General features: G+C 39.5%; 1 protein-coding gene across 9 annotated transcripts in view; it reads right to left on the bottom strand.

The window, feature by feature from the left end:
* The window catches only part of ARHGAP6 (Rho GTPase activating protein 6), a 303096-nt gene that overhangs the window by 54340 nt on the left and 231146 nt on the right, over positions 1-17610 (bottom strand). For 7 of the 9 annotated variants that reach the window (XM_090125755.1, XM_031596111.2, XM_090125778.1 and 4 more), the window contains one exon: positions 2722-2881. In XM_090125755.1, coding sequence (XP_089981881.1) covers positions 2722-2881 — 160 coding nt within the window. Of the gene's footprint in view, positions 1-2721; positions 2882-13866; positions 14034-14059; positions 14827-17610 lie in introns of those variants that run through there. The other 2 variants (XM_090125762.1, XM_090125796.1) reach the window with 2 other exon arrangements.

Raw genomic sequence — 17610 nt, 5'->3', positions numbered from 1 at the left:
AAGAGATTCTACTTCCTTGAAATAAGGAAGGCATAGTATATTCTAAACTGACTAGTGACTGCAAATAAGTTGCACTACAAACTTAATATTGTGCTAGTGAGAACATGAGACAGCAAACTAAAAATATTCTATGGAATAACTGTGTTAGTAAAGAAACTAATGCTCTGCTTGGAATTGATAACCCTTCAAATTAACACATTAACCTAAAGACAGTACAAATGATTTGTGGTATCACTGCCAGTTATCACTGGCAGATGAAGACGTGCCATGGAACTGAGAAAGATTTTGATTCCAGAAAACGAAAGGAAGGGATGAGGCAGAAAAACAAGAGAACAAAAAAATAAATTTGAAGTAGCTCTGTCATACATACAGGAGTCATTGTTTTTAAATTCATTCCAATTGCTTACCAGAATCCAACCTTACATATTTTAAATAACATGCCAGTTAAACTCCTGTCGGAAGTGGTCCTCTCTCTGTGACCACAGGATATTTAAGATATAAATGTTAGTAGTGTGTTTTATTAAGGGTAATGGATGCAATACAAATGAAGAGGGATTACATACCAGGTATTACATTGCACGCATTCCTCTCCTAGTGTGCGAATGGCCAGATGGGCCCTAAAAGGCTAACTGCACTTGCTGTGACAAAGTGGTGTTCTAAGCATGGCAGAACTGAAACATTATGAAGCTATCAGTAGTGATATGACCTGATGTCATTGCGACTGTAAACATAAGGCAGATGCTTCTGTACTCAGACTTAACCTCCATGCAAGCATGCTTGGTACAAACACTTGTCACCCAAGAACAAGGGGTTTTACTTTCCATAGTACTTGTGCCAGTAGAAGTAATTTCTCAAATACTTGCAGAAAGCAAATGCTCAGCTGGCCCTGTTCTAGAGTCATTCATTTGTAGCTTTTGAAGAACAGTCAAAGAACCTCAAAGAATCCCAACATTTAAAAATGCTTTCTATGTTTTCTAATATAGAGATTATTCTTCTAACCTCTGCTTCTGAATGTTTTCAGACAACATTCGCTCAATCAGAAGAGAGCTCTAGAGCACGCCTTTCTATACATAGATCTCTCCTAGACAGCTCCCTCAGCTCTCTCAAACATACTATACTAGTTCTTCCTGTAACTTGGCCAAACACATCACCTTTTCTTTGTTTGTTATTATTGTTTCTGTGTTTTAATTGGTTGATCGGTTTGCTTTACTTTGTTTTTACAGAAAACCTTTAATGACCTTCAGTCCAGTTTTAACTTTGGACACAAATAGCTGTGTCTGAGTTTTATGTTACTTGTACTCCTGCATGCCTGGAGTGACTGAGCAAGTTTCACACTGTTGAAACTTGAAAATTCCCACTTGCACAGTCCTGTGATATTAGCAAATCAATTGGACGGCTACCTCTCTCCTCTTAACATACTTTTGCACTCCACACCATTCAGGAGTGATGGGAACATGAAGAGGACATCTGAATTGTCTCTGCAAAGGGTCTAAACTAAAGTATTCTACAGCCAGTCCCGGCCAACATTTTTATCAGTGACCTGAATGCAGGAGTGGAATGCATCCCTACTACTAAACTTGGGGGTGCTGTTGACTTTGGAGGGATGAGAAGCCTTGCAGAGGAATCTACATACACTGGAGCAACAGGCAATCAGCGCCAGCACAAAGTTTAATGAAGTTAAGTGCTCAGTTCTGCATCTGGGATAGAGAAATGCCTGACACAGGTATGGACTAGGAGATGAGTGGCTAGGGAGCAGCCTAGCAGAAAGGAATCTGGACGTGCTGGTGACAGCAGGCTCAGCATCCATCAGCAGTGTGCCCTGCCAGCCAAGGGTCAAACCAGATTTTAGGAGGTATTAAAGACAGCATGGCCAGCTGGCCAAAAAGGTGATTCTCCCAGAAACATAGAATAGCTTGGTTTGGAAAGGACCTGAAACACCATCTAGTTCTAACCACCCTGCCATGGACAGGGTTGCCAACCTTTAGATCAGACCATCTGGAAGCAATACACTGTATTTAGCATTGGTGCAGCCTCATCTTGAGTACTGTGTGTAGTTCTGCAATCCTCAACAAAAAAAAGGGTGCTAGATTACTGGAAAGTGTACAGAGGATGACAACAAAGATTGGTAACAAATTTGGAAAGCATGTCCTGTCAGGAGAGGTTGAGGATACTTGGGTTGTCTAGTACGGAAAAGAGGAAGCCAAGAGGCAATTTCATTGCTCTCTACAACTTTAGGAAAGTTGTAAGACCACTGTCTTTAGGAAAAGTTGACTATGATTCACTTTATTTGATACAGAAGATATCTAAACTAGTGGTTCTTGCCTTTCATCAGAGCCAGTAGAGAGTGAAAAAAACCACACTTATAGGGAATGATCTATCTGACATAGACAGATATATACTTTTGGATATGAGGAAGTGCAAGAAAAACCTTTTTCTTTCAACTGAGTATCAGGGGATCTCAGCATGAATAGGTCTGATTTAGGTTATCTGCTCTGTAGGTATCTGTCCTTGACCAGGTGATCCCACCCCCAGTGGCTTATGTTGGACATAACAAACACCATTACTACTCATTTTTGTAGTTTCAAAAAAGTGAAGCAGAAGAAAAAGTCTGTGGAGCAAACAGTGTACTATTTTCTCCTGTTTATTACTGAGATATGAAGTCAGAGGCTTATGAAGAGGAGCCTCAGCAATCTAAACAGAGATGGTTTATCGTGCACTTACCTTTGGGGATAGTAATCTGACATCCCAGGTCATACTCCTGCTGCAGCTGATAAAAAGCCACTTCCTGCAGCCGAGCACGCTCCAGCTCTGAGAGACTTTGAACGGGAACTGACTTCAGCCGAACGCTGCGCCCTGACATGCTGTTCCAAGTGAAATCACCCTACAGGAAATCAAATGGAAAAATATGAAGCATCATACGGTATATGCAATTTAATAAACATAACTATCTCTTCTACTGCAAGGAGAAACAATGCATGTCCTCTTTTCTAAAAGGCCATTTTTCTGGACTTCTCTAACTTTTCAAATATCTTTGTTTTCCTAAGACAAACATTCCTTAAAAGGAGTACAGACATGCAAAACAAAGTCAATTCTGCCTGAAAACATTTAAGCATGTACCGTTGCAAAAACACTGGGATTCCAGTAATCAAAAGCAAAAAAGCAGGAAAAAAAACCCTTGTTTGCTTTTCCCAGCTTGGTTTCTTTGTGCAGTAGTCCATCATCACTTCATTCCCTTCAATGCACATTCAGAGACCTGGATTTCTACAGGTCTATGGATAACATGCATCTTATCTCCTCCAGTTTGCTAATCCCAGTCCCCAGAGCTGTTCTGTGAGTAATTTTCTTTACCAATACATCCTACCTGCTCCTTACAAAGTGACTGTGGTTAAAGCAAGATTGACTAAAGGATGATTTGTTTTAGATTTCTGAAAAGCCATTATAACGTATGTGCTACACTTTATACAATGAAACAACATGAGATATGCTACATCTCTGTAAGGTACCAATTATGTTCGGAAACAAAATCAAAAGCTTTGTAAGTTTTATCTCCCACATATGATGACATATACAAAAAGCCATTCTCATAGCTAGTATTTAATTCAGATAAGAGAAATAATCATCAGTCTAACAGAAGTACAAGCACACAGAGTAGCTGAAAGACTGACAACTAATTTGAAACAAGAACTTTAGAATTCATCAAAGCATAATTAGAGAACACATTTTTCTACAAGGAAAAGAAGACTTCAGCCTTCAGAAAAGAAGACTCAGAGGGGATCTGATTAATGTTTACAAGTTTCTTAAGTGTGGGAGTCAAAGAGACATGGCCAACTTCTTTTCAGTGGTTTGTGGGGACCAGACAAGGGGAAACGGCCATAAACTGGAGCATTAGGAAGTTCTGCAGCAATATGTGAAGGAACTTCTTCACAGTGAGGGTGACGGAGCACTGGAACAGGGTGTCCAGGGAGGTTGTGGATTCTCCTTCTCTGAAGATATTCAAGACCCGCCTGGACGCCTACCTGTGCAGCCTGCTGTAGGGAGCCTGCTTTGAAGGACTTTGCTGGACTTCATGATCTCTAGAGGTCCCTTCCAACCCCTACAATTCTGTGATTCTGTACAGAGCTATGACTGTATTCACATGTATGAGAGGTAAGAACATCATAAATATGCAGCACCATCTAGCAATGTAGCTGAAAGGAACAATGCACTGAAGGACTTTTCTTGTAAACCATGAAATATGTTTGAGTTCCTCAAGAAGCTTTTATTTCTGTAAATTTTTTTTTGCAAGTTGTTAGGCAATCATGAAAGATGAAGCTGACACCTTGAACTGAACAATACTGTATCTACATGTTAAATGAATATACTACACCCAATATTTTTTATGATATGTATATTTGTATGTATCACATATGCAAACTTTTGCACTAGCCCAGGATTTGACCACTGGAATTTTTTCTTTTTTTGCTCTTCCACTGCTCCACTGCTGACTAACTAGATTTAGTAGTCTCAAACAAAAGGTTTGCAAGGTGATGTAAACCAAGACTAGCTTAACTCAAGTGAAACCAAAGCAGAGAGATTCATATAAACCTGTTTTGCGAAACTGCAAGTAAATGTTTACATTTTTGAAAAAGCCGTTGTCATTTATAGTTAAAAGTGATCAAGAACAGAATCCACCATCAGACAATGTATACCAAGAAATAATTCCTTTCCAATCATGATAATACAGAAGAAAAAAATTTACAAGTGCAGAAATACGCAACTCAATCCTTATGAACATCTCACGTACAAAATGTTCTATGGTCAAGATGGTAAAAAGAGAGAACTACAGGCCTTTGGGGTAGATTTTTCTGGATTTATCTTATCTATTTCTCTTAGATGAGCAATTTCATAAACAAAAGTATCATAGATATACATTTATTATGGTAGGCATAACTGGGATGTTTTAATTTTGAAATGTGAAGGCATTAAAAATAGAAAATTGTGAGCTAACAGCTTATTAAGACTAGAAAGTTTTTAGAACATATCCTGTTTCCTGTAGAGCACAAAAACCAAGGAGGAATATGGGGCTTTTAGAAACTACCACAAGTTAAATATATACTCCTTAACTGGAATTATGCATGGACACATGAAGTATTGTTATTTTTTGATGAAAATCAATGTGGGCAAATCTAATTCTGGAGGCACCCTCTACCTCACCTCAGAGTAGCTTTGTAACTGTAGGCAGCAAGCTGTGCCACTGCAATGCCATAGCTGAGCTGCTGAACCCAGCCACGAGTTTAACTCCAAAAGACAACATTTACTGGCATCAATATTCTGCTTTTGAGACCAAGGAAGCCTCTCTGCAGAGCTCTCCTGCTTTATATGAGCAAATCAGCCAGCTCAGCACTGGCCTAGCAATCCTACTCAAGCTAATTTTACCTTATTATGGCTGCACTTCATCTCTCTCTTTAAAAATATGGAAAGAAATAAAAATTAACATGTCAAAGGTTTACAACCAAGAGAAAGAAGAAAGTCCCATACCAGATGAAGATTGTTCCTCTCAACCAAGATTTTCATTCTGTCAGTCTGTAAGCTCCCCAAACACCTTTGGCACTCACCAGCATGGCCCTTGTTGGCTAAAAATGGTCGGATGCATCCTCAAACTCCACGACAGATTGTTAAGCAGCAATAAAGAACTTGGAATCACTCTGCCCAGTCTCTGTGCACTACATAAGGCATTCTTCTTTTATACTTGATGTGTTTGATAAAATCTCTGCTAGGTCACATTAACATAGGGTTTTACTATGCTAATGGAACACATGAGTAATTATCTGAAATATTTATGGAAGATCATGTGTTAGGGCCACTGGAATCTCCTAATCTGTTGAAGCAGAGGGTGAAGAAATGTTTCCTTGAAAAATTCTGTTTTATTTGGCAAATAAATACCAGTCTTCTATGAGCCAAAGTACAATATTTTATGTCTTAATCTATTCATAGACTCTTATGCTTTGTGGTTACAGAAGGTAACTTAAAAGCTTCACCTCCCTTCTAATGCAATGAGGAATTTTTACACACAGCCAGTGAATTTCTGCAACATCAAGCAGGCTTGGGAGAGATCCAGAGAAGTCAAGATACCTTTGGGAAGGGGTACAAGTGCACTTACAAAAATCCCAATTCTGTAAAACTATTCTGTACTATGTGGGACAACCGAAGGAAGAAAAGGGCAGGACAGACACAGAGAACATTCTTTTTTTCTCTCTCTGAGGAGGCACACTTCATCAGCCACGTTCAACTAATAGCCTGACATAGTTCCTTGCAGAAGCTTAAAAGGAACATAAGATTTTTAAGCACCAAGTCAGGGGATTTGCTTTTTGAAGTCTATGCCCTGTATGTATGTTCAGACATACATACTCAGCTTTTTCTCTGTTTAGACTGTGGGACTAATTAGAACATGATCTGCAAATGGTTCCTTCATCAGCAAGAAGAAAAATAATCAGCAGACAAGACTGTAAACAGAAATATTGCTCTGGGATAAAGTGATCACCCTGATAGGCACAAACTGCTAGTTGAGAGGTTGCTTTCATAATCGACTTTTACGAAACCTTAACCAGACTAAAAGCCTTCTCCAGTTTCTTCTGCCAGCCAGTCACTTCTTTTCCCTCACATTCGCATTTTTCTCTCTGGCTTTCCCATTAACATCTAACATCTTTCCTCCTCAGAACCGAGCAGTTCACTTATCAGGCATGTAACTGAAATACCAGAGCAGATGACTCAGCAAAGGAGATGAATGATTAACTGCATCTCATGCCTTTGAAAAATCTGTCCACTTTTCCCATATTTCTTGTCCACCGTCATAAAAACTTTTCAACAAGATACTGATTGCAGTTTTACTGATATTTTTGCAAATGTTTTCTTTAGGGATTGGGTGTCCAGTGGCTCTGAAATAAACCCAAGTGGTACATTTTCAGCAATGCTGTGCTCTTAAATTACTCTTAGGCATCTGTAGGCTACTCTCATGTACTTTACATCGTTCCCTCAGCCTCCAAAACAGTCTTTCAGTTGTGTTGTAGCAAAGACTTGTTCTTCTGTACAGTACAGAAATGGGATGATAAACTCTGCAAGGGATCCTGAATGCAGATAACAAACACATTGGCCATTACCTCTGTTGATTACTATGGAGCTTTAAGCCTTTGTGAGCAATGTGGATCGTGCACAGGGTAGGCAAATAGGAACCTTCACACATGGCAGTTTTAGATAATACAGTATTTTAATGCAAGGTGCAGAAAGCAATTTTTATCTTACTGCATTATTGTCAATGTTAATGACTTTAGTCTGTACTCATTTAGGTAAATACCATTATCAGATTAGCTGTCTACTTTTCATTAGTCTTTTGCTGAAACCCATTTGAAACCACTAAGATTAAAACCAATTATGCTTCTTTGTTTTTTCTCTTACCTTAGCAATGCTTAACCATGTGTTTATAGTTAGATACATCACCACTGTAAAGGAGTTCAATATTCCACATGCAAGAAGATTATATTGCAATAATATGACAAAAATATCTTAATTTTGTTTGCTTAATTACTTCCCTAAGCTTCATAAAACTGTGTGTAATTACTTCTTTATAAACCTCTCACGCTGGTAATTCATTTCAACTCTAATATAACTTCCACACTCCTCAACCATAAAACCTCAAATTTTGACAGTGCACATTCCCCCAGCACAATCTGGATGTCTGTACCCACAATCTCTCTCTTCCTCACTTCTCTCCAGTCGATGTTGATAGGAAGCTGCTTCAATCCGACAGCCTTTCACTGCAACTCCTTCATCTAGAGCCAGGGTACAAAGCAGAATGCCTGGCAGGGCATGAAGGGAAAGGAGGAATAAACTACAGAAAGTATCCAGCACTACATGCAGTTAAGGACAAATGCCTAATCCTTTACTAAGGCCATTTTTGGATTAATCAGGAGTTGGTAAACACCTGCATGATATGGGTGTGCAACAACCTCATTCTTTCTGCCATCCCATCTCCAGATGATTCTCCAAAGGCATGTAGTGTATTTCTTTCCAGATCCCATTACAAATTAATGCAACCTAGACTGCTTCAGTTTCTCCAAACACAGCAAGCATCAGAACAGCTATCTCCAAGCGACTGCTGGTATGAGAAAAGGAGACATGCTTTTCAGATTACCAAAATGGCATCTCTAAATACATAATTAAGTATGAAGAAGCACAAGACTTTCTGCATGACACTGAGGCATTCAAAGGCAGACATACAAAACATAGAGCCCCCAACAATTAATCTTCATTAAGAAAGTCTGACTTCATTAACGTCATTATCTAGGTTGACATCCTGCTCCCTTTGACATCAGTGGAAAAATTATTAATGTCTCCACTGGGAAGAGAGTAAGTACAGCCTGATGATCTTGTGTATCACTTTGGAGTCCTGCATGAAAGTTAGCTTATCTCAAGCTCTATTATACTTACGCATGCTAAATAATGCATGTGCAGAAAAAGCTATTGGTTTTGGCAAAAGATCACACTTCACTAAGCAGCACTGTAGGTATCAAAGCTATTTAATGGCAATTAATATAACCATGGCATTGCTAAGGAGAGGCACTTCCTCATTCTGAGCTGTATCCTGCCTTGTTCCCAGTGTCAACTGGAAAACAGGACACTTGGGATCGGCGCTCTGCACAGCAAGCATCCCCCAGGATGCTGGCAGGCTGGCATTCCTCACAGGGCAGGCAGAATGCACAACACCAGCAGAAATATTTAATGTAATGAAACAGCACAGGCCTGTGCCCAGGTAAAGAAACATGGTTTAGAATACCACAACGGTAATTTCCATTTATCAGGGAATAAAGAAAAAAAAGAAAATGAAAAAAAAAAAAAAAGAGAGAAAAAAAGAAAAGCCAGAAAAGCCCATCTAACTTTAGTCTAAGGATAAACAGGGAGCGGAAGAATAAGTGCGTTTCCACAGCAGTATTAAAATTGTTAAAATAAAGGGCAAAATATTTCCTGTTCTTCTAGGATCAACCTCTCCAAGTCTTCCAAATTCCTCAGGAACTGTTTCATGTTTAGAATAGTTAATAGCGTTCTCTTAAAAAAAAAAAAACAAAAAATTGTATAATGGAGATGCATTTCATTTTTCTTCTGACATTAATCTATGTGACTGAAGTAAAACAGGTATTGCCTAGGAAAACATTCATTCTTAACACATCCTCTCTGTACCAAACTTTTTATCTATGCAGAACACCAATCTCCAATAAAATGCATCAAAAAAATCAACATGATCAGGTTTTAAGGACGCCTTGCTTCACTGGACATCAATATCTTGAGGCATTCAAGGCCAGGCTGGATGTGCTCTGAGCAGCCTGCTCTAGTGGTTGGTGACCCTGCATATAGCAGGGGGGTTGAAATTAGATGATCATTGTGCTCCTTTTCAACCCAGGCCATTCTATGATTCAGAAGCATTACAATTAGAGCCAAAAGAGTCTGAGTACTTTTGTGGAGTTGCCAAAATGGAGACAACAGCATCTTAAAAAACTCTAAATGTAGGTGAAGTTCTACTGGAATTTGTGTGAACATATTTCTTTGTGATTTTGTCAATAAAAGAGAATTAAGCCACCCTGTTGCTTAATGCTGTTGGTTGCGAGTTGCTGGATGTGTACATTAACAAACTGCAGTAACAAGCTGCAGCAACTATACAGCTTGAGACCAAAGCAATTGTCTATACATTGTGTTTTCAGCAGCCTCACCACAAGAGATTTGGGATAGCCTGTGCTGATTAAGATAATAAGAGTCATTACTTTCATCAGTTTTTTGACAGGTTGCTGCCATTTATTTCTCAAGTGTAAAAACAGTTTCCTGCTTGACCAGAAATAACGTGAACTGGGCAAGCTAATGGCAGCTGACTCCAAATCAGATACAATAGCTTCAATATTATTTTTAGTGGCAAAGGTGCCTTAAATAGACCTTGTTCCAGGCTCTGCTACCAACACAAACACGTTCCTGCTCAGTGTTCACTCGCATATGAAGCAAAACAAGAAGTCATGTACTGTGTCTATGTTTACCTCTGTCTCAAATCAATAAGTAGATGGGATCAATCTGGAGGACAATTTTGGCTCAATTCTGCAGACTTGGGAGCCAGAGGACATGCTGCACACACCAGTGCACTGCAGAACTTCCATTCATACCATATTCATAGAAGCATACAAGGAATCATTTAGATTGGAAAAGGTCTCCAAGATCAAGTCTACCATCAGCCAGATCTACCAAATCCCACAGCTAAAACATGTTATTATTTAGTGTCACATTCATGTTTCTTGAATACTTCTAGAGATAGGACTCCACCACCACTCTGGGGAACCCATTCCAATGCTTGACCGGCATTCTGTTAAGCTCTTACTAAGCATATGAAATACTGCTCTTTCTCCTAATCCTAATGAGGCTGATGTTAAGCATATGAAAACATAAGGCCTAAACTATATGGGAAATACATTTAAACAACCTAGACTAAACAAATATAAGCGTAAGTCTTATTTGTAGCTTTATTCATCCTGAAGCAGTACAACAATGTTCCTGTGAGGCAATAAGGAACACAGGAACTTCTGTAGTTTCTGACAGAAAACTACAACTACCTGAAGGGATGATGTGGTGAGGTGGAGATAGGCCTCTTCTCCCATGTGATTAGTGACAGGACTAGAGGAAATGGTTTCAAGTTGTGCCAGGGGAGATTGAGTTTGGATGTTAGGAAATAATTCTTCACTGAGGGAGTGGTCAGGCACTGGAATGGGCTGCCCAGGAAGGTGGTGCAGTCACTGTCCCTGGAGGTGTTCAAGGAACATTTAGATGTCGTACTGAGGGACATGGTTTAGTGGAAGATAAAAGTGGTAGGTAGGTAGCTGGACTGGATGATCTTAGAGGTGTTTTCCAACCTTGATGATTCTTGCTGGGACTGCAGCTAGTACAGCACATAAGTTAGCAATTTCTGGATTCAGTAACAAGGATTAATTTGACTGCGGTAAATGCTTTTAACAGACTAGAAGTGGCATCTATTTCTATCATACTCAGTAAAAAAGAAAAAAAATAATAATCTTAACTGACTATTTGAAGGAAATGTGTGAGAAAGCACAAGTTATCATTTCCAAATGATTCAAAAAACCATACCAAGTATCGTACACAAGATTTATAAATATACAAATATTTTAGTTTACCTTCTGGATTTTAAGCTTTTCAGATACACAGAGTTTGTATTATATGACTCAAGCATACAGCCAGAATCTCATTAAGAAGAAAAATAAAATAATTAATTTCAAGACTCCAAGGACTGGGATTTGACTAACAATAGCAAAGCCTTTAATTAAATACAAAACCCCATTTGTATTGTTTCAAGTGGTCCAAATTACTATTTTCTATATACTCTGACAGTACTTACAGAAAGTATTATTTCTTGGTCTAAAGAAAATGAAATTTGTTGCACGCAGAACAGCTGCCCAGATTACCTACATACCAGCTCTGGTTGGAAAGCCATACTACCACTGAAAGGAGAGGTGTGGAGGTTGACATAAGCCAATGGGAACAAAACGCAAGCCATCTCCAAATATTTGCCTTTCGAAGCACAAGAGCTCTCAGTTATTAAGCTACAACAGAGAGGTATCAGGACAAAGGCTTTACCAACTGGATTAGAGTACAAACTGGACCCAGGCTTCACCCTTACCCCATACCTCATCAGGAAGCTGCTGAATGCTCAACATCCACTCCCACCTCCATACGTACCCATGATAGAGGCTGCTACGTCCCTCTAGAGTGACTTGCTAAGCACAGCGAGTGAACAGATGGCTCTCAAAGTTGGCATGGGGACACCCAGAAGGACCTGCCATCAACACGCACTGCTGCTCACAGAGAGAACGTTATTTCACTGAAGTTTGTCTCCATGTGCAAGTGAACTACCCACTTCCAGTTCAAAAATGGTTCCGGTTATTTAGGTTATTATGGCACAATTAGCTACTGCGCCAGCTTCCAGCCCATGCTGAAATAAAGGTGTTGTATGATCCCTCCTCTTAAATAAGTTTTCTTTGAGTCATGAGTTTTGAGTTTGTCTTATTAACACCACTTCAGGTGCTAGGGACACAATATGTGTATGTCTTGGAGGCAAGGACAGGCACATTTCAAACATGTACAAAGTAAGCAATTAGATGGGGTGGCTTTGCTCATTTGCTTTACAATCACTCCACACTTTCACAATGTTTACACATGCAAACCCTACCCTGTCCTAGTAGCCATAGTGGGTATCCTGGCAGAGATATGCACCAGCAAGTCAGCTGAGATGCTCTGGCAATCTATGTCTGTTTATTGGCATTGTGTTTGGTTGTTTGGTTGTTTTTAATACATGAGATATCAAATTCCCACCCTTACCGACAGCTGTTCCAGTGTTCCTATTGCTCTCTTAAAGACCCTGCACAGACAATTCTCTACGGAAAAGCTCAGGAAGTACAGAAAATTCAGAAAGTCTAATAATTAGGAAAATATTGTGAGTACAAAGAGGTGGATTTGTGTTCACTAGCACTGTCACTGATTTTAATTAGTGTCATTACTTTTTCTCTGTTTTCTGTATATTGAAACAGTGCATGTGCTCTTCCTGCAATGCACAGCCAAGGTCACTACTTCAGCTTTTCAAGAAGCACTGCTGCAACAATTCTTACAAAAAAAGCACCACAGCTGCACATATGCATCTGCTGATATGCTAATAAATATCACTCAGAAGTCTGAAATGTTGAACTGGAACTATACAAACTACTCTGAGTGAAGATACAGTCACAAATCAGACTGATGGACCAGTGTATATACCAGGAAAGAACTAAAAAGCACATAGATGCTTTCTTATCTATGGAGGTGGAGGCTTGTTAAAAATACAGACTTCCAAAGCAAGAAATGTAAAATGGATCCACACAGATAAAGCCACGGTGGTGCAACATCAATTCTTAGAAAGGTGCATTTTGTAAACTCCACATGGCTGTACAAACCCCTCTGGCCAGAGGTACCCCAAGTTCATAATGTGTGTCTGCCAAAGACTCTACAATTTCTGTCTTTGTTTTTAGGCAGCACATTTATTTTGGACACAGAGAGGGAAAAATAGCCCATAAAGTTCCCACTGTTATGAAAAACAGAAACAATTGCTAGAGTTACAAGCTCCTCACGGACTGAGCCAGAAGATGAACAGCTCTTATTCTCCACTCAGTTAAGCACAGTTAACCAAAACTTAGAAATCCAGCAACACTGCAGTCAAGTCCATAAAACCCGATGCTTACAGAGACTGTTATTTGCCAAACTGAACCTAGCTGTAACTGAACAGCAGCTGTAACTGTCAACCCATCAGTTTTTGAGAAGCCTTTCTCCCCAGTGTGTTTTCTTGCAGCTGCCTGCGTTACAGCCTTCGCATAGGCAGAATACGGAGCACAATAAACATAGAAAGCATCACAGACTTCAAAGCAAGGCAGCACTTGATGAAAACAGTCAAATACAAATCTGCCTAATTATGCAGTTTGTTTTGAAGAGTAATGTCACTCCTCCCGTAGTTTCATTCCTCTCAGTCTAACAATAAAAACATGAAAGGTAATGAAATTAGTCTCCAACAGTGTTTGAGGGTTCTCCATATGCTGATGTAGCTCCAGAGCATGGCAAGTGGTAGGCAATGCCAGTCTTTTCCCCAGAGGCAAAGCTGTTCTATTTTCTTCAAACTAAACTAAAGCAATAAACAAACAAACAAACAAACAAACAAATAAATAGATAGATAGATAAATAAATAAATAAGTATCACATTCAGCATATGTTCTCTAACCCACTTACCTCTACCACATCGTATTTAAGATTATTCAGTTTTCTTACCCATTAACTAAGTTTTCTTTTGTCTTCAGTGTCCTTCAGTACTTGATCAAACCAGATCTGAATTACGAGGTTGACTCCAACTACGACTTTTTTGCAAAATAAGCTTAAGGTAAAAACAATGTAGTTGTCCTGAAACTGTGCTCTGAGTATCCAAGAAAGAACCCAGCTGAAGCAGCTATGACTCCTCGTATACCTTTGTTTGCCAGATGCTCCTACGGCCATGAATCTTAGGGGGAAAACTGGATCTCTGTTTTCTCTGTGTGGAAGAAAGCTGGGAGTCCAGCACAGCTGAGAGCTGTGTCACACAGCGCCTGTGCATCAGAGGCAGGAAAGCTGCAACTGACTTCCCCACTTCTTATTTCAGAGAAAACATTTTGAGCAAGTATGAGGAGTGGTTAGGAAGGGGCATGTCTCCCCTCAAAAATCCCTCTTCCACATGGCTGTACAAACTCAAAACTGATTATAACTGCGCAAGCTTTCCCTATTAGGAATAGCTGAAAGAATGCTGGAAGCAGCTGCTGCTATTCCTTGGAGCACAGCGAACTGCACTTGGTGTTTTCTGTCTGACCTTCTCATACAGCCAGTTTGCAGCTTTTTTAAACACCTTTAAAAACTTTCTGCTCAACAAAGCAAACCAGCTGTATTTATAACACCACGTTGACAAGAGCGATGCAGAGGCTATTTTACACAATTTGCTAGGAAAAAAAAAAGCCTTGATGAAAGCACTGCTTCATAAATAATGTCTGTCACGTTCACAGTCCGCATATACAACGCTGTCATCTACAGTGCGTGGGCTGGAAGCGTAGGCAATTTGTGAAAAACAAACACTGAATCACCAATGACTTCAACTGCAGTTCTGCACTACCTGGCTTTTCAACAAATAAGCATGCAGAGTGACAAGTCTGTTTCTCAGTCCATACAACTCGGGACTCCATCGGACTGCTCGCTGAAGAGAAGCCACAGGTGATAGTGAGGGAGAGCATGTGATGTTTTCCCCATCAGTCTACCCACATGCTTTGTTTACTGCTACATCCAGATTGGCTGAGCAGCCATGATCTGCTTGAATGAGGCAGCCAGCAACCATGTTCAGAAGTACGTGCTGGGCATACCTGGCAGCCACCAGTACTGCCTGCTACCACCACATGCGTACATCACACATCTCTAATATCAAAGCCTTACCCTAAGCCCACAGAAGTCAAAGCGCACACCTCAGCACTTTCAGTGCCTCTTAGTTTAGACATCCTCAAACCACGTAGCTCCTCAGCTTCGTTTCCAGTCTTTCTATTCTACCGATGGCAGAGTGGTGCAAAGCACAGCCAGGGTGTCACCATGGAGTAAGGCACCATACAAGACTTTCAAAGAAAAGCTGTCCTATTGAATAATCTTCTCAGACAAGCAGTGTTAGTAGTTGTGCTTACATCTCAACACAAACCAAGGACACTGAAGCTAAATTTATCTCTCCTCTTCAAAATGCTGTAGCCAGAGATCAGCCTCCTGCTGGTCATCTTAAAATTACGCTGTACATTTGTGCCACTTGACATCTTTCTTCAAAACCAAGTTTCTTCAGCCCTTATGTCCTTTGTTATTATTCACTGAATTTCCCGTAGCAAAAAGAAAAATTGTTATTTGCATAACTAGAAATGGAGATGTACTCATTCAGAAACTCACTCAAGTGAAGAAGGAAGGAACTGCCACTTTCATGTTCTGCAAATAAACAATCTAAAAATCTCCAACATTTTCTGATGGTCTGCAGAATGACAAAATAAAGTGCGAGCAAAGAATCCAGTTAGGTTGTCCCCCTTGTATTTATGAGCTCCAGACAAGGTTATGTTCCTTTAACTCCATTAAAATACCTATTGGTTAATATTAATTGCAACAGTGCATTGACAGCAAGGGTTTCCTGCTCAGAAACAGAGGAGTGCAATGATATATATTGAGTTCTGCTGTAAATCAGGCTTCTTCAGATTATTCAGTCGCCAATAATGTTCTTTCTTTAATGTTGTTTCCTTTTCGGCACACAGACTACACCTCGACTTATTTTTACATCATTAATACATTTGTTTTAGCTACCAGAGTACATGGGCAATTTTCTTTTTTTTTTTTTTTCCATTTCAAAATACTCTTTTCAACAATACACAGCTTTCTATTAAAAAAAAAAAAAAAGCTACTATTGCTACTCAGGTAATGTAATAAATACAGAATGTTCACAGTATGGAGAGGATATGTATAATATAACTGGTCATCAAAAATTGAAGAAAATAAAGTTATTCTGTTTACTTTGGATTAACTTCTTCATCAAATTAATTTCTTCTGAAAAATATTCTTCTTAAAACTTTAAACTGACCTGGGGTAAACTATCACTGAGGAACCAATCAACTGATTCTGATACTGTAAATTCAACATTCACACATAGGCTGTAAGCAACTTCTAATGCACTCCTTAATTATGCAAAATTCCAAGGAACCTACACCCCTCTGGGGTAAGCTTAGGAGAACTAAATTAGCAGGCAGCCGAGAATTCCTTGGCTGATCTCTTGTTACACAGTGACCAATGCTGGCCACTAATGTCTCATGAGACTGTCAAAAATAGCTTCAGAAATATAATTGACCAAAAATCTTTTTTTTTTTTAATTTTTTTTTTTTAAGTGGAAAATAAGGCTTCTGTCTTAAAAAACAGTCACGAAGAATATGTTTTCTGTGGAAAAGCTGATGGCTTGGTGAAAATGTTCAAAGAAGTTTGCAGCTAAGAGAGATGTTTTCACTCAAAAACCCGCTGGTGTTTCTCATGGGAGCTGCAATTCCAGTGCTTTGCATGCTCTGCTACCTTTCCCATCCTGAGCAGAGTTCTCACGACAGACCCCTTTCCTCAACTCAGATGATAGCACTGTACTGCCAGAGATGAATGTCCCTTACAGCTCATCACATAGTATCTGGGATATCAGTAACATGCAGTATAGCTTCCAGGAGACTCGGCAGTGCTATTTTAAATAAAAACATTCTCTATCTTTGTATTTTCAAAGAAAGCAATCAAAAAATGCTATGTCAGTCTTTCTTGGATTCTTTTGAATCCCAGAGATAAACTGGGCGTTCACAGCCAAGCAGGTGAGATGCACTAAGCTCTGGTGACACAGTTCATTCAAAAAGAAAAGTAAGTACCAGAAGTACAACAACCAGACTTAGTTTTACGCTTGATGTGTTCCTAAGATCTGTGAAAACATAGAAGCAGTAGCAAGACACATATGCAAACAAGGCATTTATAATTATATCTGAGCCGTCTGGTCCAGCAGCCACAAAACACCCCATATGCTCCAGAGACTGTCTGCATGTATCCCACAGGCTCTAAAATGCAGAAAGCAAGACAAATCAATTAACATATTAACTCATTTGCTGTTTTTTTTTTGTTTTGTTTTGTTTTGTTTTGTTTTTTTATGTCATGCTTTTAAGTGCCGTTACAGGAACTGATGACTCCAAAAGAGATAACATGAGTGCTCTGACAAGTCATAATAGGATCTAATAAAAGCCTACATCGTGAGATGAGAGAACTTGAAGCAGCATCTCTGTTTCTAGAAAAAGCAAGCACTGTGATGAGCTGCAGGGACCCTGGTAAACTGATGGAGAGGGGGAAGAGGAGCACTCCCAACCTCAAAGTAACCAAAGTGGGGTTTGGTCAGACATGTCCTTACTGCTGCCATCTCCGAGCAACACATGACGAACGCACTCTGTTTTATCTCTGTTTCAGACTTCT

The sequence above is a fragment of the Phasianus colchicus genome, chromosome 1, assembly GCF_987193195.1.
Source record: "Phasianus colchicus chromosome 1, bPhaCol1.hap1.1, whole genome shotgun sequence".
Taxonomy (NCBI): domain Eukaryota; kingdom Metazoa; phylum Chordata; class Aves; order Galliformes; family Phasianidae; genus Phasianus; species Phasianus colchicus.
The sequence above is the reverse complement of the archived record's forward strand: the minus strand, read 5'-3'. Positions and strand labels throughout refer to the sequence as shown.